Raw genomic sequence first — 27656 nt, 5'->3', positions numbered from 1 at the left:
TCCTTATACTCCTGTCTACTTTCTTCATCTCTTTGACAATCCCACTTCTTTGCCAGCCTCTTCCTCTGTATACTCTCCTGCACTTCCTTGTTCCACCACCAGGTCTCCTAGTCCTCCTTCCTCTGTCCAGATGTCACACCAAGCACCTTTCTAGCTGTCTCCCTTACCATCTCTGCTGCAGCTACCCAGCTATTTGGTAACTCTTCACTGCCCCCCAGTGTCTGTTTTAACTCTTCCCTGAACTCCACCTCACAATCACCCTTTTTCAATTTCCGCCATTTGATCCTTGGCACTGCTCTCACACTTGCTCTCCTCTTCTTGATCACCAACATCATCCTACAGATCACCATTCTATGCTGCCTAACTACACTTTCCCCTGTCATCACTTTAGAGTCTCCAATCTCCTTCCAGACTGGCCCTCCTGCATAGGATATAATCCACCTGTGTGCATCTTCCTCCACTCTTGTACGTCACCCTGTGCTCCTTCCTCTTCTTAAAATATGTATGCACCTCAGCCATGTACATCCTTTTCACAAAATCCACTGCCATCTGACCTTCTGCATTCCTCTCCTTAACACCATACCTGCCCATCACTTCCTCATCCCCTCTGTTCCCTTCACCAACATGCCCATTGAAATCCGCTTCAATCACCAGTCTCTCACCCTTGGGAACACTCACCACCACTTCATCCAAATCACTCCAAAAATGTTTTTTCTCATTCATTGCACACCCACTTGTGGAGCATATGCACTAACAACATTCATTATTACACCATCAATTTCCAGCTTCATAAACATTACTTTGTCTGACACTCTTTTCACCTCCAAAACACCCTTGGCATACTGTTCCTTCAGGATAACCCCTACCCCATTTCTCCTCCCATTCACACCATGATAGAACAATTTAAACCCACCTCCTGTACACCTGGCCTTACTCCCCTTCCATCTGGTCTCTTGCACACACAATATATCAACCTTCCTTCTCTCCTTCATATCAGCTAGCTCTCTCCCTATACCAGTCATACTGCCAACATTCAAAGTTCCTACCCTCACTACTACACTCCTAACCTTCCTCCTCTCTTTCTGCTTTCAGGCATGCTTTCCCCCTCTTCTTCTCCTTCCGTCAACAGTAGCCCAATTTCAGCCAGCACCCTGTTGGCTAACAGTACTAGTGGCGGTCGTTGTTAACCCGGGCCTCAACCGATCTGGTATGGAAATCTGTATTGTTGTCCACATATGTTATTTGGCAGAGGTTTTACACTGGATGCCCTTCCTGACGTAACCCTCCCCATTTATCCAGGCTTGGGACGGGCACGAAGAAATGCACTCACTTGTGCATCCCCGTGGCTGGGTTCCTTCCATATTTGCTGCAATGCATATTTTAATATTTTATTAAATTCATTAGGTGACATGACTGTTTATTATTAATAAGCTAAATGTATTATACCTATATTATTATTAAGCTGTTTGTAATCAAATTAAGTTAGTGTCAACCTTTTCTTCATCTGTGTTTATAAATAATCTTGTAAGTTTAAATAAACTGCCTTTTGTAACATTTACTTAATGTCCTTTATAAATGTTAGTTTTTCACCATAACTACTAAAAACTGGGTAGATTGGTGTGAGACCATTTGCTAAGGAAATGAAATAAGTAAAAGTAAGCCTCTAGTAATGTCATATAGAAAATACTACAGATGAAGGACATGTAACAAGTGGTAAATGACACGTATAAAAAATGCACTTCAGTGTTTAATCATGCAGTCATTTTACTTAGAATTCATGTAGATGTGTCACAAAGTTTTCATTTACTGCTGTTGAAAATGTTGAGTTGCTTTCATGGATATACTTGAGAGGATCTGGTAGTTAATAACTTAATAATTGCCATGATGTATGTTTTATTTTCATTTTTAAGTGTGACTTTGTGTCTCCACTTCAGTTGTTCATGTTATTATGTTTATGTTTATGTGTGTCATTCATTACCACTCATTTTCTTCAACTTGATAGCAGCTGAGTAATAGAAAGTGTAGAGCTAAGCATGGATATTTCTTTGACATTATCTGCTATGTTGTATTCCATTGTTTCTTTTAAAATGACAGTTTGTGATTACAGTGCTAAATTTATTCATTTCATAATGCTGGTGTGTATACCACTCACTATCAAAGTGGTTTAATGAATGAACAGCAGCGTATTACTTTAAGCTATAACACAGAGCATACCCACTGTTTTCCAACATCTATACAAGTCATTGTTACACTGTTTCTACTGTACATGTTATTGTGACACTACTTCTGGTGTAGAAGTCATTACTTCTAGTGAACAAGTTGTTGTTATACTGCTTTTGGTATACATGCTGTTGTTGCACGACTTCTAGTGTAAGGATCATTATTTCACCATTACTAGTGTACAAGTCACTGTTGCACCACTTGTGGTGCACAGGCCATTTTTACACTACTTCTAGTGCACAGGTCACTGTTGCACTACTTCTGTTGTTCAGTTGTTATACTTATTCTAATATACAGATTATTGCTACACTACTTCTAGTGCACAAGTTGTTGTTATACTATTTATTTATTTATTGACATTTGTTACCTAGTTTAGTCACACTGAGCCAGGGGGCCCATTTTCAGTGGAGACCCAAGGAGAAAAACCCCAGAAATAATACAAGAAATTATGATATTTACAAAATATTAAAGTAGGGTCACAGAAATATAGTACAAGTCAAAAATGTGTGCACAGCAGTAAAATGCATAGGGAAATAACAGTTAACAAGTACAATTTCCAAAATCTGAGAACAGTACACAGCATAGGCCAAATGACAATTAAAAAGTTTAGAGAATATTACACAAATGAGTACAGTATGAACACAGTTTGCTAGGAGTACAGTATGAATACAGTTTGCTAGCAATACAGCATGAATATGGTTTGCTAGGAGTACAGTATGAATACAGTTTGCTAGGAATACAGTATGAATATGGTTTGTTAGGAGTACAGTATGAATACAGTTTTTTAGGAGAACTGTATGAATACAGTTTGCTAGGAGTACAGTATGAATACAGTTTGCTAAGAGTACAGTATGAACACAGTTTTCTAGGAGTACAGTATGAATACAGTTTGCTGGGACTACAGTATAAACACATAGGTTAGTACTATGCTAAGTGCCCTTGCGAGCCTAGCCAATTATCCCTTGTGAGACTCAAACCCTGCACCTTGTGTTTGTAAGGCAAACACCTTAACCATTAGGCCGCCCTCCCAATCACAGTTTTCTAGGAGTACAGTGTGAACACAGTTTGCTAGGTGTACAGTATGAATACAGTTTGCTAGGAGTACAGTAAGAATACAGTTTGCTAGGAGTACAGTATGAATACAGTTTTCTTGGAGTACAGTATGAATACAGTTTGCTAGGAGTACAGTGAGAACAGTTTGCTAGGAGTACAGTATGAATACGGTTTGCTAGGAGTACAACAGTTTGCTAGGAGTAGTATGAACACAGTTTGCTAGGAGTACAGTGTGAACACAGTTTGCTAGGAGTACAGTATGAATACAGTTTGCTAGGAGTACAGTGTGAACACAGTTTGCTAGGAGTACAGTATAAATGCAGTTTGCTAGGCGTACAGTATGAATACGGTTTGCTAGGCGTACAGAATGAATACAGTTTTCTAGGAGTACAGTATAAATATGATTCGATAGGAGTACAGTGTGAACCCAGTTTGCTAGGAGTACAGTATGAACACAGTTTGCTAGGAGTACAGTATGAATAGAGTTTGTTAGGAGTGCAGTAGGAATTCAGTTTGCTAGGAGTACAGTATGAACACAGATTGCTAGGAGAACAGTATGAATACAGTTTGCTAGGAGTACAGTATGAACACAGTTTGCTAGGAGTACAGTGTGAACACAGTTTGCTAGGTGTACAGTATGAATACAGTTTGCTAGGAGTACAGTATGAATACAGTTTGCTAGGAGTACGGTATGAATACAGTTTTCTTGGAGTACAGTATGAATACAGTTTGCTAGGAGTACAGTGAGAACAGTTTGCTAGGAGTACAGTATGAATACGGTTTGCTAGGAGTACAACAGTTTGCTAGGAGTAGTATGAACACAGTTTGCTAGGAGTACAGTGTGAACACAGTTTGCTAGGAGTACAGTATGAATACAGTTTGCTAGGAGTACAGTGTGAACACAGTTTGCTAGGAGTACAGTATAAATGCAGTTTGCTAGGAGTACAGTATGAATATGGTTTGCTAGGAGTACAGAATGAATACAGTTTTCTAGGAGTACAGTATAAATATGATTTGCTAGGAGTACAGTGTGAACCTAGTTTGCTAGGAGTACAGTATGAACACAGTTTGCTAGGAGTACAGTATGAATAGAGTTTGTTAGGAGTGCAGTAGTAATTCAGTTTGCTAGGAGTACAGTATGAACACAGATTGCTAGGAGAACAGTATGAATACAGTTTGCTAGGAGTACAGTATGAACACAGTTTGCTAGGAGTACAGTATTGAACACAGTTTGCTAGGAGTACAGTGTGAACACAGTTTGCTAGAAGTACAGTATGAATACAGTTTGCTAGGAGTACAGTATGAACACAGTTTGCTAGGAGTACAGTGTGAACACAGTTTGTTAGGAGTACAGTATGAATACAGTTTGCTAGGAGTACAGTATGAATACAGTTTGCTAAGAGTACAGTATTAATGCAGTTTTCTAGGAGTACAGTATGAATACAGTTTGCTAGGAGTACAGTATGAATACGGTTTGCTAGGAGTACAGTGTGAATACAGTTTGCTAGGAGTACAGTGTGAACACAGTTTGCTAAGAGTACATTATGAATACAGTTTGCTAGGAGTACAGTATGAACACATTTTGCTAGGAGTACAGTATGAATACAGTTTGCTAGGAGTACAGTGTGAACACAGTTTGCTAGTAGTACAGTATGAATACAGTTTGCTAGGAGTACAGTATGAACACATGTATGAACACAGTTTGCTAGGAGTACAGTGTGAACACAGTTTGCTAGGATTACAGTGTGAACACAGTTTGCTAAGAGTACAGTATGAATACAGTTTGCTAGGAGTACAGTATGAACACATGTATGAACACAGTTTGCTAGGAGTACAGTGTGAACACAGTTTGCTAGGAATACAGTGTGAACACAGTTTGCTAGGAGTACAGTATGAATACTGTTTGCTAGGAGTACAGTGTGAGCACAGTTTGCTAGGAGTACAGTGTGAACACAGTTTTCTAGGAGTACAGTATGAATACAGTTTGCTAGGAGTACAGTATGAACACATGTATGAACACAGTTTGCTAGGATTACAGTGTGAACACATTTTGCTAGAAGTACAGTATGAATACAGTTTTCTAGGAGTACAGTATGAACACATGTATGAACACAGTTTGCTAAGAGTACAGTGTGAACACAGTTTGCTAGGAGTACAGTATGAACACAGTTTGCTAGGAGTACAGTGTGAACACAGTTTGCTAGGAGTACAGTATGAATACAGTTTGCTAGGAGTACAGTATGAACACATGTATGAACACAGTTTGCTAGGAGTACAGTGTGAACACAGTTTGCTAGGATTACAGTGTGAACACAGTTTGCTAGGAGTACAGTATGAACACATGTATGAACACAGTTTGCTAGGAGTACAGTGTGAACACAGTTTGCTAGGAATACAGTGTGAACACAGTTTGCTAGGAGTACAGTATGAATACTGTTTGCTAGGAGTACAGTGTGAACACAGTTTGCTAGGAGTACAGTATGAATACAGTTTGCTAGGAGTACAGTGTGAACACAGTTTGCTAGGAGTACAGTATGAATACAGTTTGCTAGGAGTACAGTATGAACACATTTTGCTAGGAGTACAGTATGAATACAGTTTGCTAGGAGTACAGTGTGAACACAGTTTGCTAGGAGTACAGTATGAACACAGTTTTTTAGGAGTACAGTGTGAACACAGTTTACTAGGAGTACAGTATGAATACAGTTTGCTAGGAGTACAGTATGAACACAGTTTGCTAGGAGTACAGTATGAATACAGTTTGCTAGAACTACAGTGTGTACACAGTTTGCTAGGAGTACAGTATGAATACAGTTTGCTAGGAGTACAGTATGAACACAGTTTGCTAGGAGTACAGTATGAATACAGTTTGCTAGGAGTACAGTATGAACACAGTTTGCTAGGAGTACAGTATGAATACAGTTTGCTAGAAGTACAGTATGAACACAGTTTACTAGGAGTACAGTATGAATACAGTTTGCTAGAAGTACAGTATGAACACAGTTTGCTAGGAGTACAGTATGAATACAGTTTGCTAGGAGTACAGTATGAACACAGTTTGCTAGGAGTACAGTATGAATACAGTTTGCTAGGAGTACAGTATGAACACAGTTTGCTAGGAGTACAGTATGAATACAGTTTGCTAGAAGTACAGTGTGTACACAGTTTGCTAGAGCAGGTACAAGGAGGAAAAATAATTGATAGGGGAAAGCAGATACAATGAGAAGAGAGGAAACTAGTTCAAGTGGGGGTTTTGACAAGGGCATGACCAAGTCTTCAGGAGAAAAAGTTTAAGTTCTTTCTTAAACAGGTATTTATGCTGAATGCTTCTTGTGTTGAGAGGGAGTGAGTTCCAAACAGGGGCTACAGAGTTTTTGTAAAGGGTCTTACCAATGTTTTCGTTGGGTTTGTATAACTGAAGGAGGCATTTACTGGCAGTTTAGGGGTGATGGAGGTTTATAAAAGGAGACTAAATTGAAGATGGAGGGGACAGGATGTGGGTTTATATAGGATAGAGTGTGCAATATGTAGCTGGGGTATAAGTAGCTGTTTGGAGAATTCTGTCCATTGGAGTGACTTAAGAGCAAGACAGTGGTGAAATTTGTAAGGAAGGTTGGCAGCAAATCTGACAATTTTGTTATAAGTTTGCTCTAGTTTAGTGGTAAGAGATGTTTGAGCATGAGTAAGGACAGAGGAAACATAAAGAAGGTATGGTAAGAGTAGGGCTTGAGCAAGGAAGGGTTTGGAGGAGGGTGACATAAATTTTTGATTAGAAAAGAGAAGTCCAAGTTTCTGGGGGGTCTTTTTATACTTTGTTGAATATGAATATCAAATTTTAATTCATCACCAATGATAACTCCAAGTAGTTTTGTAGGGTGTTAGGTTTAATAATGGTGTTGAGAGAGGATATAGAGAAAGAGGCTTTGAGCTGAGCAAGTGTTTTAGGGAGGAAGAGAAGGAGTTTCTTTTTTTTTGGATTTAATATGAGTTGGTTATCAGACAGACAGGTTTCGACAGAGGAAAAGGTTTGTTGAGTGAGAGCTAGCAAATCAGGAATGTTGTGGGCAAAAGTAATGAGGGTGTAGTCATCAGTGTACTGTAAAGTGTAAAGAGGTTAGTAGCAGAGTGAAGTTTATTAGTGAATATATTGAACAAGAGGGAGCCCAGAATTGATCCTTGGGGATCTCCAGTATTATCAGGGAGGAATGGAGAGAGGATAGTTTGCCAGCTAACAGACTGCTGCCTGCCAGAGAGATAGCTAGAGAATCAGTTGATGGAGGAGGTAGAGAGATGTAGGCCTGAGAGTGTAGTTAGAAGTTTAGAATGAGAGACAGTATCAAAGGCCTTTGAAAGATCAAGGAAAAGACCAGAGATAAGGAGGTTATTGTCAAGAGCTTCAGCTATTATTTGGGTAATTGACAGTAATACAGTAGAAATGAGGTAATGAGTGAGGAGATTGTTATCGAGAAGGTGTTTGAGTAGTTGAATATGGATGCACTTTTCCAGGATTTTGGATAGGGGGTACAGGATAGCAACTGGTCTAAAGTTAGAGGGCTCTGTAGAGTTGCTGCCTTTTTGAAGATGGATAGTATAGAAGGATTTTTTAATAAGAATAGAGACAGGGTAGGTGATGGATTGTGCAGCTATTTTTAGGAAATGAGGGGGTAGTTGGTCTTCTGAGGGAGAGCAGGGTTTAAGTTTGTTAAGGAGACATTTAATTGTGTTAATTGGGACTGGTTGGAAAGAAAAAGCATTAGCAAGAGTTTTGTTATGGGTTAGTGGAGGTGTTGAGTGAAATGTACTGTTTTCAGTATAACTATGAGGCTTTGAATATTTTCTATGAAATAGTTGTTAAGGTGGGAGGCAGTTTCAGAAGCAGTGCCATTTGGAAAGAGGTTGGGAGTAGTGGGGTTAACTGGGTGGAGTAGGTTGTTGATGGTGGCCCAGAATTTTTGTGGATTTTTCTGATAGATACTTTGTTTACAGGAAAAAAAGCTCTCTTGTCTTTAACAAGTTTTTAGCCAGGTTCTGAGCTCTCAGTATGTCTGCAGTAAGACAGGGGACTTGTTTTTAACCCAGACTTTCCAGGAAGAATCTCTTCTGTGCATGATTGAGTGGGTTTGTTTTGTTAGCCAGGGGATGTAATTGGATTTGATTAAGATTTTTCTGGATGGAGCAACAGAATCAAGTGTGTCAAGGAAACTCTTATTGTAGGAATTTACTGCCTCATTGACAGAGAGGTGACAGAGGAAGCATCAATTAATGCCAGACAATTTAGAGTTAAAAGTGTCGGAGTCAAAGTGGGTAAGGTTTTGGTGTACCCTATAAGTAGGGTCTTTAGGTGAGTGTTGGGTGAATCTGTGTATGAAGGTTGGAGAGTGGTCACTCAATGAGTTGGGAAGTATACCAGGATTATGATAGAGGTGAGGAACTGAAGTAAGGATCCAGTCAAGGATGGGTCCAAATGAATAGGTTTGTTTATTCTAGTAGGGGTGGAAATGTGTTGGTGAAAACCATGAAGGTTAAAACAATGGGTAGGTGATGAGGGGGACAAGTTTAGTCCAGTCTATATTAGTGTCTCCAAGTATGATAGTTTTGTAAGGGATATGGTGACTGATCCAGGACAGGAAGTTCTCTTGGATGGGAATATTATCGCCAGGGGAAATGTATATTGAGACTATGGAAAATGTTGTTGATATGATGAGTATTTCAGCAAGTGAGAAGCAGGGAACAGAGATGGAGAGAGGGGACAGGTTAAGTAGCTCAGAGTAGAGGATAGCAACCCATCCTCCCAGTTTATTGGTTCTATCTGAGCAAAAGATGTTATAACCTGGAGGGAGGATTTATGTGCTAAGGATGTGAGGTTTTAGCCAAGTTTCTGATAGGGCAAGAATGTGAAAAGATGTGTTAGACATCCAGGAATGCAGGTATGTTACTTTATTTACAATACTTTGAATATTTAGAAAGAAGATTATTAGTGATTTGGAAGCGGAATTACTGGTAGGAAGGGGTAAGTGAGGGGGAGAGATATGAGAAGTGATATTGTGCAATGAAGAGGTGGGAGGTCCTGAGTTGAGGTGGATGTTTCCATCCAAAAGAAGAGTGTCATAGAAAGTGAGAAGAGAGTAAGTTCAGGGTAGTAGGAAATCTAGGTTTCTGACCAGAGGAGAGAGTCATGAGTTAGAGCAAGGAGGAACTTTGAAGAGGTCAGATACTGAAATAGGGATGAGAGATGGTGAGATTAACTGTGGGTTAGAGATAGTATGAGTGTTAGTAGCATAGGGGAGTGTAGCTGAGGGGGATTGATACTAGACTGATGAATGGTAAGAGGTTGTTAGAGAGAGGAAGAAGAGAAAGGTGGTGAAGAGATGGAGTGGCCACATGACCGAAGAGTAGATAGGGATAAGTAAGAATGGTAGATGAGTGAAGAATGCAGTGAATAAGAGTAGTGAAAGCAGAGAAAGAAGAGAGGGTCTGACTAGAATTGAAACGTAGGAGTTAGTGAAGAGGGGAAGGGGGAATAGTGAAAATGTAAGGGAGGAGAGATAGGTGGGAGTGGTTATAGGAGTGAAGCAGGTGTTAGATTAGTTAGAGAGGGTGACTGACTGGATAGGAAGAAGTGATGTGGTGTGTAAGAGTATATATGTAAATGAAGTGGGGGTGGGTGGGAATGGGGGAAAGGTAGGGGAGTGGAGAGAGCCCGAGAGAAGAGAGGGTGAATGGAGCAGGCAGATCCAGGAGCAGAAGATAATTATTCTTAAAAAAAAAAATAAAAACACTATCAGTGCAACTTGCACTTAAGTTTATCAGTGAGGAGAACAGTGTTTAGAATGGAGAGACTAGGTGAGTAAAGACAGATATTGATAATGTATGAAGTGAACCCTTGGTTTAGAAACGAGAGGAGACAGGCAGCAAAGTGTTAGCCTTTAGCACACTTTCCTGAAGTTAGTTAAATATCAAAGTGATACACAGACTAGGGAGAGAGATGCATAACCAGTGGGGTGGAAGAAAGGTGGTGATGGTAGGGGTTAATGAGCCAAAAATATGTGTGCACACTACAGCCTAGTTTAATATGCAAAAAAAAGACAAAAAAATGCTTTTAACACCAGGCGAGGAAGAAGCAATTGGAACTCATACATATAGCTTGTGATGATGTTTTTCTTGGTTTCCTCCCATCCTTGGCTAGATAGCAATTCTTGTGTCACTTTCAGTGTCAAAAGATAGAATGTCAGTCAGATCTATTCAGGGTGGGGGTGGGATTGAGGTCACTTTTCCATGTAGGTGACTACTGTAAAATAAAAGAGAGATGTAATGACAATAAGCTAGTGAGCTTAGGGTAGTAAAATATTTCTCTAGAAGAGAAAGAGCAATTAATGGAGGGGCAGTGACTATCAGGGGCAAGTAGAAAGAGTAAAATAGAAGGCAAAGGATTGAGAGAGACAGAGAGAGAAAAAAATAGTGAAAGTTGCAGGCTGGAGGGTGAGAACAAAAAAAGCTAGAAGGCCTGGAGAGTGGACTCCTGGGTTTGCAGGGAGCAGTATAAAGGAAAGACAAGCCTGATGAGGCTTAAGCGCTAGAAAGGAGAATACCTTAGTTTACAGCACAGATTTGGAGAAAGGGGTCTTTAAGTAGGTATTGGCAGGGGAGAAAACACACAGGTAATAGAAGAATGGTCAAGGGAAGCATGTGTTTACTCTAACATCTGGAGTACACAAAAGTAAGAGAACACAAAACAAAGTAAGGTCAAGGGATGCTAGCATTTAGCCAAGCTGGAATAAGCAGAAGGAACAGAGAATGCAGTTGCCAGTACTGAAATACTACATGCAGAAATTCTACAATATAAACAGATTATACCTTCTAATTGTACAGCATTAACAGTAAACAAGAAAGCAGCAGTTATTAAAGCACAGATTTGAAGAAAGGAGCCAAAATAGGCACTGGCAGAGGAGAAAGCTCACAGGAAAAAGCAGAATGGTCAAGGGAAGCAAGCGTTTTCTCTAAAATTTGGAGTAGGCAAAGGGAAGAGCAAATACAGAACATGGTAAGGTCAAGGGATGCTAGTGTATAGTCAAGCTGGAATAAGCAGAAGGAAGAGAGACTGCAGTGCCAGAACCCAAATACTACATACAGATTTCTACAATATAAACAGCTTATGCCTTCCAATTGTACAGCAAAACAGTAAACAAGCATGCAGCAGTTAATAAAACAGACAAGATTTCAGCATTTTTCAGTAGTTAATACACACTGCTAGGTTTCAGCATAAATCAAATGAAATCAAGCAATTGGTTAAAGATTAATGACAGTACTAACAAGTCAAATGGGTAACTTATATGAGGGTCAACACACTGGCAGAGTATAATACAAGTGCCTGGAAGTCCATTTCTTTTGAGTAAAAGACAAAACACAAGCAGGACAGTACAGGTAAAGCACAAGGGACTAAGAAGTCCAGTGTGTGCATCTGCTTTTTCCTAGTCTTAGCACAGTAAACACATTAGGTGCATGTACATTTACCGACTGGTAGTTACAGGCCAACAGCAGTGTTACATCTACCAGCTTGTAATTACAGGCCAGCAGCAGTGTTACACAGCTTATATACAATAGGCAGGAAGCCAGTACTGAAACAGATAACGCTAGTTCAGCGATATTGCTCCTAGTATCCTTATTCCATTAGTTAAACATGCCCAGTATAGAAAACAAACTAAGCTCTTCTCTAAGCTTTCTTACTTATAACTTGTGTATATGATGACTTAGTAAGAGATAACTGAACAAGACAATTCAATGCACTGACTTACCCCAGAGGGCCATGGGGCTGCGTTGGGACCAAAGGCAAGAGAAAATTTAAAAGAAGGCACCAAAGGATTTCAGAGTACTAAGTAAATTCTGGTGAGCAACTCTGGGAGTGGAGGGGTCAGGGAGGGGTCAGAAGGAAGTGGAGAGTAGAGACAGTGAGGGAGATGTACTTCTAGTGCACATGTTTTTGTTGCAGTACTTCCATTGTACAAGCCATTGTTACACTTCTAGTGAACCGGTTATTCTTACACTAAATCTGGTGTACAAGTTGTTGTATTATACAGATCATTGTTACACTGCTTCTAGTACACAGGTCATTGCTGCACCATTTCTGCTGCTCAGGTCATTATTACATTACTTCTAGTATACAGCTTGTTGTTTCACTGTTTCTGGTGTACAAGTCATTGTTATACAACTTCTAGTGTACAAGTCATCATTGCACTACTTCTGGTGTTCAGTTGTTATACGTCTTCCAATATACAAGTCATTATTACACAACTTCTAGTGCACAGGTCATTGTTGCACCATTTCTGGTGCACAGGTCATTATTACACTACTTCTAGTATACAGCTTGTTGTTACACTGTTTCTGGTGTACAAGTCATTGTTATACAACTTCTAGTGCACAGGTCATTGTTGCACTACTTCTGGTGTTCAGTTGTTATACGTCTTCCAATATACAAGTCATTGTTACACAACTTCTAGTGCACAGGTTTTTGTTACACAACTTCTAATGAACATGTTTTTGTTTCAATACTTCCAGTATACAAGGCATTGTCACACTTCTAGTGTATAGTTGGTTCTTACACTACATCTAGTGTACAAGTCATTTGCACAGGTCATTGTTACGCTAATTCTAGTGTACAAATCATTGTCACATGACTTCTGATTTAAATTCAAGCTCAATTGAATGCTTTTACCAAAAAGCATGACAAGGAATACCATTATTCTAGCAAATAATTAAATCTGCAAAAAATGTGTTTATTTCAAGAGCAACATTCAAAAAATAACCATAAGGCTAAAGAATAATATCACAAAACATAAGCAGTGTCACAGGAAATGCAGTTGGCATTAAGTTGAAGTGCAGAAGGCATTTGCCAGTAAGAGAGTGCTCATATCCCAAGTCCATGATTGTCAATATTCCACAAACAAATAGAATCACCAGGGCAAACAAATACTCGGTCATAGGACTGTTGAAAATATGCTCCATTAAGTAGGTTTGAAGGCACTTGCCTACTAAAGCACAATACTGCAAATACTCTCACACATGACAACAGTCCATGCAACAAATCTCCAAAGCTGCCAACAGCATGGGCAAACATCATAGTCATTGTGTACAAGAAAGTCTCCAGGTAATGACTCAGGATGCTTCTTCGTCCACTGAAAACATAAGGGTACTCAGCAAAAACTTCAGTCACCAAAAGATTAGTACGGCATCTTTCATTCACGTCCATGTCTCCATCTATATTCCTCTTTGGTGACCAAGAAACCAGAAACATTCACTGGCCAAAAACACCAACAATGTAATTCACGGATTCACTTCAACAACAAAACCTCCAACTCTGCACTACCACCAGCTCCATGTTCAAAGGAATGAGTCAAACAGATTTCAGAAAAAAAGACCAAACATTGCAGCAGTGTTCAGTGGTCTGACAGCCATCTACTGTAAACTTGTGAATGCTGATACATCATTGATGTTTGACTTGCAGTGAATTGCCTCCCACTACAAATACATACTGCTTTATGTTTTGTGCATTTAAGAAGTGAAGAGACATTTCTGTTATCTATTAGAATGGTAACCATTATGCATTTATACATATGTGGCCAGTTGCATTGTGTTTTCAAATATACCTATATGGAGTGCAGACATTTAACATAATGGTATTAAAAGAATTCTGTGCAGATTTTTTCAGAGTACACTTTGGAAATGCTTATTATCTTAAAAGTATTTTAATAACCTGCTCTGTATTAGGTTTAACAAAAACAAAATTAAAACAAACAAAATCATTTCTAGTAGCAATAAATATTTATCAAAGCATTAACTTACCAGGATTACAAAACATACAGGTCCTATGAAACTCCATAGAAAGTATCTGTCCAGACTCAGCCAGCATCTAAAGTAAGAAGCGATGGGGAAAAAGTTATAAAAAAATAATTAATTTGGGCAATACACCTGTTTAATGTCAGCATGTTTGGTTTATTTGCCTTCACTACATTGACTGTACAATTAAAACTGTTTACTGCAGTATTCCCAACATATCTATGATAATAGCACTTATTACATTATAAAAAAGAAATCTATGACTGAAATCAAACTGCACAGGGGAAACAATATTATTTCCTGTAAAAGTACTTGTCAGTGTCAAATACATCACTGTTACTGTGCTGTTCCTTAGTTTCATGTCACAGCAGTGACAGTACTACCACAGGTAAGTTAAATCATTTATTTTGTCCATCAAATAAATGGAAAGTTTAACTATTCTCAGGCTGTCATTTATAACTGAGTAAATGCACATAAAGGCAGCATTCATAATCAAAATAGACAAATGTATTATGTAGCACATTTTGTGTTGTAAAATGCTTTTCACATACAGTGTTAAGTCTAGTAGTGATGTGACTGAATGTTTGGCAGCAAGTTTTATTCCCTTGTGGTTACACAAATTTTAATAGCAAATGAATGTATAGACATTACATTTAATGTGTGTGCATTGCCAACATTCAATTACACTATTTTGCAATTCACAAAATAAGATTGCCAACTTCACTAAATGTCATAATACTTTTAATAAGCCTGCTTTATAGAGAATTTGTAAAAATACGAACAAATGCCCAACAGAGCAAGCAACACTAAGCGAAATGTAAAAAATAAAAAATAACACCACCAACCACTCGTAGTTCCACAAAAGGAACAGGGAAAACTTTCTTTATTACTGTAGACTTAGTGCTCTCTCCCTGTAACCTCAGGGCTTCATCAGAGTACTGATACAAAACACTAGAAGTTAAATAATGGCACATGATTAAAACCCATTAACTGGCTAATTAATTAGTTAAATTGGGTCTTGAAAATCCATAATATAGCATCCATCCACTACTAATGTATGTATTACACTAATAAAATTAAACATTGTTACAAAAATGCATAAACAATTATAAAAAGCTCATGATGTATGTACATATAAGCTAAATTGGCTTGGCTCTTAGTTTTACCACTGAACTCAATGAAATGGAATCATTAATGCCTGGATATACCACGGCATTAGTTCTTGTCCTGGTATCTGTAATTGTAACATAAGAATGGTGATGTATGTGGCTACATATATTTTCTGCCCAGCTTTTTATGTAGGTAAAAGCACGAGAAAATTAAAGGAAGGAGTGTTAGAACACATCAGAGATTTTAAAAATAAGAAGAAAGAAAGTGGTCTTTTTACACACTTGGTTGTGTTAATTTTAAAATTGTTTTATTTTTTGTTATAGATAACGTTAGAGACCAAGGAAGGGGTGGTGACTTGAACTTATGGTTAGAAAAGTTAGAGATGGAATGGCAACTTAGAACTAATGCCATGGTATATCCAGGCATTAATGATTGCCAAACTGGAGGCTAAGCTCTCTCAACTCAAGACTGGATCAGACAGTCAAGAGGAGATGGGAAATACTTGCATCACACCAACAGTTTCACATAGACCCATTAAATGAGCACCGGCAAAAAACACACATAAATGCACAAAAACATACTCGGAGGCTCTAAATAAAAATCTGCAAAAGCAACAGAGACCTCCAAAGCAGACATCCAAGCAACCTCCACCACCAACACAAACCATGAAACACATATTTCACAAAACCAGGGTGCCACGCAATCACAGCCCTTAAGGCAAAATAACATACCCAACATGCTAGTAATAGGTGACTCTATAGTCAGGCACACTGACATCCCACTCACTAGACTGAATAAGGATAAGGTTATTGTTAGCTGCCTGTCGGCTGCCAGGATCTGCCACATAACCCAAGCACTCAGGTCACTCCAGAACAAGTACAAATATGACTCTGTCATTGTCCATGTTGGTGTGAATGACCTGAGCTGTACCTCCCTGGACTAAATGAAAAGAGACATGGAAGAGCTCTCTGATCACGTAGCCCAGGCCGGTATGACTCTGACCTTGAGTAGAGTCCTGCCCTCACCAAGAATGATACCACGGTATAAAGAAAAAAATATCAATTTCAACAATTGGCTAAGTTTCTGGTGTCATTCAAAGGGGATCCAGTGTCTGTCCGCCTGGGATTACATGCTTGACAAGCCACACTGCTTTGCTAGAGACAGCTTGCACCTGTCACCCTTAGGCTTTTGAATACTGGCCAAGTCTCTTGCCACCCCCATAGTGCCTTTTTTAGGCAAGACTCAAAATGGTTAAGGTGTTTGCCTTATAAGCACAAGGTGCAGGGTTTGAGTCTCACAAGGGATAACTGGCTAGGCTTAATATGGCTCGCAAGGGCAGTTAGCTTAGTACTAATCTATGAACTCTATGAACTATGAACAAATCCACCGCCGTAAATAGCACAAGTAACAAAAAACTGAGGGTAATGCTACTCAATGCCAGAAGTCTAAACCTCAAAATGCATGCACTTGAGGCACTCCTCAGTATGGAGAAAATTGATATATGTGCAGTAACAGAAACCTGGTTTAAGATTCCAGAGAGCACCCCAGCACTATCAGGCTACAACCCATACCATACATTTTGGCCACAGAACCCGGACCGAAATACAAAAGGTGGGGGTGTATCCATATTCATCAAGGATACCCATATTGCCAGGTTAGTGGCACAGCATGATGCTTCAGAGATCATCCACGTGCAACTAACAAAGGGCAGAAGTGCAATTCAAATTGTAGCTTGCTACAGATCACCCACCATGTTCCAGGACCCCCATTCTGCATTTCTGGAAACACTGGGAAACATAAAGGTCCTACCAAACACCCTAATATTGGGTGATTTCAATTACCCAAACATTAACTGGGAGAACTACTCAAGTACTAACTCCCTTGCCCAACATTTCCTTGAATTTATAAACTCAAACTCCCTGGATCAACTGGTCAACAATCCCACCAGAGGTGACAACATATTGGACCTGGTCATCACCAACATGGGCGACCGGTGCTCCACACCTGAGGTCAACTCCTCGCTGGTTAGATCTGACCATAAACAAATCACTTTGGATATCCACATTCTGCCCCCACCCCTGGACAAGGAAACCACCATGAAAAACTTTTCAAAAGCAAACTTCACATTACTTAAGACCGAGGTGGAAAGTTTCAAAGCCCCCATGCTAAAGGATAACACTGTCCAAGCTGCAAAATCCTTTACTAATGCATTCTATGGGCACCTACAAGAATGCATGGATCATGCTATCCCAAGCAAAACCAAGACTCACTCCTCCAAGAAAAGAAAATCAGTCTGGTGGATCCCTGCCATAAACAAGCTATACAACAGAAGGAGAAAACTAGTACAGAAAAGAGTAAAATCCCAAGAAGGGAAGACATCCCTGATCAGTATCAGCAAAAAACTATGATACCTCATAAAATCATCCAAGGCAAGCTTTGAAAGAAAAATTGCCAAGGACTCCAAAGATAACCACAAGGCATTCTTTAGCTGTGTCAAGAATCCAAGTGGCATTGCTCAGATCTGCTCAAAGTTAGTGCAGAAAGGCACAAAATACACTGAACGGACCAATATCGCCAACGTCCTGGCAGACAGGTTCAATGCAAACTTCACCTCCCTCTCACCCCCAAAAGGGCCCATAATCATACCAGAAGAATGTAGAGCCCTTGAAATCACAGACACACAGGTTAAAACAGCCCTCTCCAAAGCCAAAAACCCAGCATTAATGGGATCGGACGGTGTCCCAGGCTGCATCCTACACAAGCTCAAAAACGAACTACCACTCATCTAAACATACTGTTCAAACTCAGCCTCTCCACAGGCTTCATACCCAGAGTGACGCACAGCAACGGTTATTCGGCTTCACAAAGCTGGAGCCACAACAGACCCTGGGAACTATCACCTTATAAGCCTAACTAGCTTGGTCTGCAAGGCTATGGAGTGCATCATCATGGAACTCATTAACAGAGACATTGGGAACCTCCAAACACTGGATCTTACCCAGTTCAGCTTTGTTAAGGGCAGATCATGCCTCCTAAACCTGGTGGACGTCTTTGAGACAGTTACCAAGGCTAAAGATGAGGGAAAGGTGGTACACACAGCCTACCAAGACCTCGCAAAGGCCTTTGACACCATTCCCCATGCTGGTATTATAGACAAGCTCACCAGCCTGAATATAAACCCCTACATCACAAGATGGGTTGTCAACTGGCTCACAGAAAGAACCCACATGGTGAGAGTTGCGGGAGCTAGGTCTGACTCTAAACCGGTTACAAGTGGCATTCCCCAGGGCTTAGTCCTAGGACCCCTCCTGTTCGGCATATACTTCTCAGAGGTGCAGGCAAGCACAGGAGGACTATGGCTGAGCAAGTTCGCAGATGACTGCAAACTAGGGGCCATAACTGACTCTCCGGCTGACACAGACTTCCTCCAAAAGGGTCTCACTGAGATGGACACCTAGTGTCAAAATCATGGCCTCAAGCTAAATGCCAAAAAGTGCATAGTCATACCCTTTGGAAAAAAACAAAGTACCCACAAACTACAAATTACCAGATAGGTGGTAGTCCCCTAAGTACGGAAGACATAATAAGGGATCTGGGGACCCAAGTAGATAGTAATCTCTCCTTTGATAATAACATTGCCAAAATGGTTAGAAAATCCTTCTATGTGGCCCACCTAATCACAAAAGGGTTCGCATCCAGATCAAAAGAGGTCATTGTGCCCCTCTACTCATCACTCATCAGACCCATCTTAGAGTACGATGCCCCTTTTGGGATGTACCTTAAAAGACAACTGCAACAGCTGGAAAGACCACAGAAGTACCTCACCAAGAGGATCACTGGCCTCAAACAGATGTTCTGTGCAGCTCGACTGAAGAAACTCCAGCTGTACTCAGTTGCATACCGCCTACTCAGAGGTGATCTCTGCCTGATATACAAGGCCATGTCCAACTCAAAATTGATGGACATGCTCCACCTAAAGAAAACCTTATCCCCTCGAGTCACATTCTTTAGGGATCTAAACCTTACCACAACAATAAATAGGACATTTTGGAGGGATAGATTCCTGTCCCAGAGACTTCCCATGCTTTGGAACAAGATTCCAAACTACATTAGGCAGAGCTCCTCGCTAACACTCTTCAAGAGAAACCTTGACGAGCGGATAGGAAACAGAAAGTTTACCCCAGGGATTACTTCAGTGATTCTGCTGGACAGAGGCACAGGGAACTAATCTAAGGGGGCAGCGAAAGCCAACACATTCTGGCTAGGCTTATAAATGCCTTTGGGTAGATAGCCTAGTACCTACCTATGAAGCTAGGAATTGTTGGACCCTGAGGAGTACAGATTTTAATCTGTTGAATTACCAGTAACTCTGAATGTTTTTGGGATTCCTAAGCTCCACAAGGACCTCCAAAACCTATCATTTAGGCCAATTGTGGCAGCAACAGGATCCAAGACAGAGCCTATTGCAGCTTACATAGATTTTTGGTGTAAGCCATTGTTAAACAGTTACAAGCATGTTTTAAAAGATTCATGGCACTGTCTAGAAATCCTAAGAGAGACAGTTATCTTGAGTGAGTTTATTTTTGCCACAGTTGATGTAACAAATTTGTTTACAGTAATTCCACACACTGAGGTGCTAAAATTATTTGAAGAAGCTTTAAAAGGAAAAGAGGGCATCCACAGTGTGAAACAAAGTGTGTTGGTAGACTTGATGGAAATGGTTTTGAAAAATATTTTTTTAGCTTTTGAAGGGGAATTGTTCCATCAAATTTCAGGTGTCACTATGGGGGCCAAATGCATACCCATTTATGCTAATCTAGTATTGGCTCAATGGGAACAAGATTATGTGTTTCAGTCCCCCTTGTTTAGTAAGACCATTATTTGGTTAAGATTTTTGGATGACATTCTGATATTGTGGAAAGGTTCACAAAGGAAGCTGGAGGACTTGGTAGTTTACTTAAACTCTACAACATCTTTCTTAAAGTTTACCCACAGAGTGGGTTTGGAAAGTATTGATTTTTTAGACATTAGACTTACGTCGGACAGTACTAACAAAAAATTGAATTCAAGAAGATTCAGGAAGGATACATACTCAAATTAATTTCTTCATTACAAAAGTTGTCACCCTACGCACCAAAAGAACAGTATAGTAAAAGCCCAGATGGTGTGAATATCCAGGTTGACAAGTAATGACAATGAATTTAAAGAGGAATCATATACTTTGATAGATATGTTTAGAAAGAGGGGGTATCCTATCAAATTATTATTAAAAACTAGGAACTATGTATTACAGAAGAGGAATGACAGGTTTACACCAATTTTATCTGCTTCATTTGGGAGCAAACTAGAAACAGCGAAGATTAAACCAGTGGACAGTACTTTTGTACTACCCTACAACAGTGAGGCATTGACAATAAGAAATATAGTGAATAACATCTGGAATTAAGTATTTAAATATGACAACTTAATTTTAGGAGACAGTCCAAGGGTCATCTACAACAGAAGCTTAACTTTGAAAAATTTAGTAGAAAAGCATATGAGCAATAAATATGTAGTTTCAAAAATGCCCAAATGCAACATGTGTAAAGCCTATAAAGATATTAATGTTGGCCCATATGTGGTGGTTGATAGTTACTCCCGTACTATCCTTTGTCCTGGTATCTGTAATTGCAACATGAGAATGGTGATATACATGGCTACATGTATTTCCTGCACAGCTTTTTATGTCAGTAAAACCACGAGAAAATTAAAGGAAAGAGTGGTAGAACACATCAGAGATATTAAAAATAAGAAGAAAGAAAGTGTTCTTTTTACACAATCGGTTGTGTTAATTTAAAAAATATATATTTTTTGTTATAGATAGAGTTAGAGACCAAGGAAGGGGTGGTGACTTGAACTTATGATTAGAAAAGTTAGAGATGGAATGGCAACTTAGAACTAATGCCGTGGTATATCCAGGCATTAATGATTCCATTTCATTGAGTTCAGTGTTATAATTAAGAGCCAAGCAAATTTAGCTTATATGTACATATATCATGAGCTTTTTATAATTCTTTATGCATTTTTTAACAGTTTAATTTTATTAGTATAATATATACATTAGTAGTGGATGGATGTTATATTATGAGTTTTCAAGACACAATTTAATTAATTAAATAGTCAGTTAATGGATTTTAATCATGTGATTTTGTGCCATGAAGCCCTGAGGTTACAGGGAGAAAGCACTAAGTCTACGGTAATAAAGAAAGTTTTTTCTGTTGCTTTTGGGGAACTACGAGTGGTTGGTGGTGTTATTTTTTATTTTTATTTTTTATTTTTTTACATTTCACTTTATAGAGAATTTATCAGCGCTAGAGGGGAAACTTCACTCTTGATTGGAGAATTGTCATTTCAAAGATCTGAGTGTCAATGTTTGACAGGTATTAAAATTAGTTGCAAACATATTAAAGCAGGTGAATATAATGTATGCCTTCCTGACTCTCTCACACACACACACACACACACACACACACACACACACACACACACACACACACACACACACACACACTCACTCACTCACTCACATCCTGGATGCTGCATTCACCATTTTCATGAGATGGAGAGGTTAACTTGGAAACTGACAGTAAAGTATAATAATTTATGCTTTATAGAATCTGCAGCAGAGAAGCATCACCATGAAATCAGATGAATTTGGAGTCTGGGACAGTTCTATGAAACATAACTCATAAGTTTAAAATCAACATGAGCACTCATCTGAATATATAGTTTATCTGAAAAAAACCTCTATATTATGAGAATATATATCTTTCTAGTAGCATGTTTTTTTTTTCTTTTTTAGCTCCCCACAGCTGACCATCAGCTATTTTCTTGTCCTCTCCTTATTTGTCATGCCTAGTGGACCCCCCTTAGCCTTACCTGGGCTCAGTCTGAGCCACATCCAGGCACAGTGAGTAAATAAGGTATACTGATGCACCATTGTATTGCTGCTGAGGAGCATGCCCTAATCCTACCACCCCATGGCATCCTTGCAAGCTCTTCTGAGGCTGCCTTTGGGAGGTGTACGTGCACTTCCATGAATGTACAACCTCCTAATCAAGTGCTACAAGTGATGCACAGAGCTCTCCTGGGGTTTCATGCTGTTATTACAGTGATCCGGGCTACATTCTTCTCCCCAGAATGGATGAGCCAGTAATGGCCACTGACGCATGCACTAGTGCCACTAATCAAACATGGGTCATCTGGGGACAGAGTCAGTGTTCGACCCCTCTGAACCTTAAAGCCATTTCTTATTACATGTTTGAAGGACAGAGCATATGACAATTGAAGTAATTTTAGAGTGAAATAGGATTTGCAATGTGCATGAGTTTGTAAATGTGGATGCACATGGCTTCTGAAGATTTGAAGATCAAGTGTTACAGTAAGTACATAACACTGGTATCTTACATAATCCAGAGTGCATCCATGTCAACACTAAGACACAGCCCTCAGCTCAGACCTCTTGGATGGTGTCAAGATGAAATACTACAAAGACTGGCAACCCAGAAGGAAGACCCAGACAATGAAATCACATTCAGTTCATTGCATCTTGCAGAAGTATGTAGTAAAGCCCAAGCTGCATGGATATCACTAACTAAAGGATTTTTGAACAAGGTTGAAGAAGTAGCTACAGCCCTGGTTGACCAGCTTTACATTTTTCTGTTAAACTCTTATTGTACTTTCCACAGCAAAAAAAAAAAAAAAAAATGAGTCCCAAGGGTCACCTGAACAGGGTGACCATGGAATTGTTCTGTCCATAACTAATGAATGTAAAATAGTTGCACATGTTTTTTTTTTTTTTTTTTTTTTTTTTTTTATGTATTTTGTTGTATCTAAATAGAAGAACATCAGGGTGGTAAAATGAGTACTCTCTCCAGGTAGAATGTTGAGTGAAGAATAAAGTTAATAAAAACAAATGTAAAATAAAAATAAAAATGTTCTTTGCAACTTCTGATATAAATGTTATATTAGTGCGCAAGAACACCTTTTTGTGATGGAAAATAATATACTGAGCTTTAGAAAAGAGTGCTTCAGTTTCAGAGAATCTTCTGACTGAGGTAACTGCCACACAGAAAAAGTTTTTTAGCAGCAAATTCAAAAGGAAACAGTGTCAGTTTTTCCAGCAAAAAGTTTAACTTGCCAGGGAAGAAGGAGGAGGTATAAACATGAAAGCCTTTCTCAGAAATGCTTTGCAAAATTTTAATGGTACTAAAGAAGAGGAATCCTCTATTTGGTGAAAGACAGAAACTGATGTTAACTGAACTTTGACAGCAGAATAGCTGGAGCTTTGATAAAAGATGTTAGCTAAAACTGCAGAAGTTCATGTAGTTGAGCTTAGTGGAGACCTACATCTTGATTAGCTACCCATAAGACAAATCTTGTCAGCTGACAGCTGTATATTTTCTTGGCAGAGGGCTTCTGGGATACTGCAAGGATCTGGTCCACACATGAATGGTACAAGGGGTCTCTTGTCATTATGGGAACTGGAAAAGTAATGCAATTGGTCTAAAGCCCTGTTGACTTGGGTGATACTTGCAGGATGGGTGAGACAGGTGACATTTATGAGATCTGTGGAAAAGTGGCTTCACTAGTACAGGAGGCCATGATACAGACAACCATACTTGGCTGAGCCAGAATGTAGCCATGACAACGACTTCTCCCTTGTGCATTTTGGATTTCTGCAGAAGCTTTAGTATCATTTGAAACAAGGAAAAGGCAGAGAATGTACCCAGAAGATACTGATGGACCAGGGCACCTAGGGCGTCAGTTCCTGTTGGTGAAGTACAGAAAAATAGTTAATTTGAGTTGTTATGGGCAGGAATATGCATCATTGTCACTAAGCAGTGAGATGACATGGCTCACTGTCACAAATGCATAGCTTCTCAACAGAGAAGGTAGGAGTGGGTTCCATCCACCATGATGTGGAACTACCAAATCACAGTCATATTACTAGAATAGTAAAAAAAAATGTATCCTTTAGAAGGAGCACTGCAGAACCTGCAAAACTGACACTATATATGCATACCATTGCCAAGATCAGCATACCTAAGAGAAAAGGGAATATTCTTAAAAATGTCATCACCTTCCCTTCTTGCTTACATTTTTGTAGCCAGTCTTTAACTTGATGCCAAACCAGGATGATTAAAAGGGGCAGTGGTGAAAGATGGCCTAAAAGTTGGAAATACAACTTTTGAGCCAGGTATGACAATGACGAATGATTCTCAATCCAGCTCTAGGCACCAGTCCAACATTTGCATTATGTAACTATCCTACAGAGTGGCTTGACATATTAGTCAGTGTAGCTGTGTGGTATACTAGCTTTCATGTTAGGTTCCCATGGGCATCTTAATCGGTATCTCAAGTTTTTTTTTTTTTCAGCAAGTCTTTGCTGACAACTGGTTATGTGTGTCACATGTTTGATATCTCTTTTAGAGAAGGTACCTGATACATACATAAATGTTTTAAAGCAGTCTAACACTGAGCATCCCTTTTCAGCTGGATGGACCACTGAAATCTTTTCAAAGGGCACTTTATGGCAATATCCACTACAATATTCTCAGCTAAACTGGCCTTATTTCAACATACAAGGCATGTGGGAGGCCAGATGACCTTGTCTTTTCTCCTTGGAAAAGGTGTACCACATCTGGCTCTTGACAAACCCTCTGCAGTTTCAGTGAAACCATCTGGTCTGCTGGGGAAGCCACCTAATTGGTAAGCAGGATGGAGTGAAATGTTTTCTGCATTATCTGCTCCTTAGAGGAGACTGGATCAGTTAACTATGACACCATGGGATGCATTACCACCAAAATGTCCCAAGACATGGGATAATTGTAGAATAATGAGGAAGCTTTCTCCTGTACATCAGTAACTGGTGTTGGAAAGTCCATAGTAGAGTCCATCTGCTTCCTTCTGCATGTCAGCTTCCTAGTGAGGTCAGTGAGGCATCTGTGCCAGATACTGCAGTCCTGTCCATGTGACAGGCTTCTGCTTCTTTGTTGTCTTTATTTCTTTCTCTCTCTCTCTCTCTCTCTCTCTCTCTCAGGCAGAAACATGATAGAATGAAAACATCAGATTGATAGACATCCTGAGTTGAAGCCAATGATACAGTCTCAGACATTCCTTAGAGTCACCACTGTAATGTATTTTATCTCTGTTTAACTAAATCAAAATGTTCAGTATAAAAGGAAATGGTAAAACCATTAACAATGAAGCTAAAGTGGATGATACCAAAGGTGTAGACCAGGTCTCGACACAAACATCAACCTCAATACCAAGGATGGCTTCAGTACTGATGCCCTGAATGTCAACATTGTTGACATTAATAATGGCCTATAGAGTATCAGGATCACAATTTGTACAGATCCACTGGTACCAATAGCTTGGAACCCCATAACTTTCACCAGTGAAATATTCAGTACTGGGGTTGTAGATATGGGGGGATGGGACACTGACACCAAGGAAATGGGTGGCATGCATCAGTGAAGGACTCAAATGTGAGAATACCAGTTCAAAACTACACAGTGTCATGACAAGCCTCAGGGAAAGAGCAAGAAAACTAGAAGGGAGGGGTCTATTTTTGACACTCTGTATACAATGGATATGGACACTGATTTCAATTTACTCTTTAGCGAATGTTCTCATCACTTTTTCCAATCTGTATACAGTAATGGGCTCTGGGTACACCTGGAGTAATGTATAAACAAGGTACAGGAAGGTCTGGACTCCAGAGATACTGATAATTCCACAGAGGAGTACAATGATGTATAAACTATATACTGGAATTGGGGCCATTAGAATTTATAGTCATTTAGAAGAAAACTCAATCATGGCAATAGAACAAAAGGATAACAAAATAAAGTAATTTGGAATAAATGATCAGTTGCTGTTAAATAAAGTCATAATGGTGAATTGTAAAATGGAGAGAATCTAAGTATGACATGGATAGACTACAAAAAACATTTGACAGTATCCCACATTCATGGATAAAGGAGTGCTTACAGATGTATAAGATACACCCTACATTGCCCCATTACATTACAGTCATCATGAAACAGTGCCAAACCACACTGCAGCTAAGCTATGATAAAGAACAAATTATTATCACAGGGATAAAAAACAAAGGGGATATTCCAGGGTAACTCTTTGCCACCGCTGCTCTTTTGTCTTGCCCTAAACCCATTAAGCTGCCTACTTAACAGATTAGGTCATGATTGCAATTTGGCTCCCATAAAACAACAAAGTGTAAAGACCTCGCATCTTTTTTTTTTTTTTGATGATTTAAAACTGTATATTCAACAAATATGGGACTAAAAGCACAACTGCAAGTGGTCAAATCTTTCTCAAATGATATAAAACAGTCATTTGGTCTTGATAAAAGTACAAAAGCGACATTTAAAGCAGGAAATCTGCAGCACCAAGAGAACATCAGCCTAGGACAGGAATGTGATATAAAGGAACTTGAGCAAGAGGAAGTGTAAATATATTTGGGAATTCATGAAGGATCGACAATAAAATATGAACAAATGCAAACAAAACTTAGTAAGGAATATTTTAGAAGGCTAAAGTTTATACTGAAAACAGCCCTCACATCTAGGAACAAAGTTCAAGCTATAAACCAATTTGCTGTTTCTGTTCGAATTTACAGTTTTGGGATGACTGACTGACCCCAAAAGGTATTGAAGCAGTTGGACATGAAAACAAGAAAAATACTTCACTCTTACCAAATGATTTATAAAAATCAGAATATGCCAAGATTATATAGTCCCCATTTTGAAGTAAGTATGGGCCTCCTCAAAATTGTTTATATGTACAGATCTGCAATCATAGGACTACATACATATCTGCTGACCTCACAAGATCCAAACATAATGAAAGTTTTAAAACATGAGGAGAACAAGTCTAAGATGACTTCCCTGCTTAGTTTAGCAGAAGCATATCGGTGTCAAGTTGGAATGGAAATCAATCTAAAAGTAGAAAAAAGTCAGGCAGCAAATGAATGTGCCAAAAAACAAAATAAAGAATATATGGTGAAGGGTAAGATGAGAAGACAAAAAATGTGGCAAAGGTATAAATTCAGGTGCAAGTACATTAAACTCCTGGAACAACCCTATGCCAATCAGGACCTGATGCAGGTATGGTTAAAGAGAGGGACATTTAAGCCAAAAACAAAAGGTTAATAGTAGTGGCCTAGAATAGTGGACTGTATACATGTTGGTTTACAACGTCCACTGAACATGTCAAAGAAACAGGCAAATGTAGGTTTTATAAACCAGAAATGGAAGCAGTCACACATCTTTTTGCTGGATGTGATGCACTAATGGCAAAGGGCTTGTATACTGAAAGGTATAATAATGTGGCAGGGCTGTTACATTGGGGATTATGCAAACATTTCAATACTGAAGTAG

General features: G+C 39.3%; 1 protein-coding gene across 1 annotated transcript in view; it reads right to left on the bottom strand.

Annotated features, from left to right (window-relative positions):
• LOC122810704 (putative adhesion G protein-coupled receptor E4P) overlaps positions 1 to 27656 on the bottom strand; it is a 96940-nt gene that overhangs the window by 6473 nt on the left and 62811 nt on the right. Inside the window, exon 4 of the mRNA XM_044082269.1 lies at positions 14110 to 14176. Within this exon, the coding sequence (XP_043938204.1) occupies positions 14110 to 14176 (67 nt within the window). The remainder of the gene's footprint in view (positions 1 to 14109; positions 14177 to 27656) is intronic.

The sequence above is a fragment of the Protopterus annectens genome, chromosome 9.part0 (genome assembly GCF_019279795.1).
Source record: "Protopterus annectens isolate FY-2018-M chromosome 9.part0, PAN1.0, whole genome shotgun sequence".
NCBI classification, from domain to species: domain Eukaryota; kingdom Metazoa; phylum Chordata; order Ceratodontiformes; family Protopteridae; genus Protopterus; species Protopterus annectens.
This window is presented reverse-complemented; position numbering and strand designations above follow the sequence as displayed.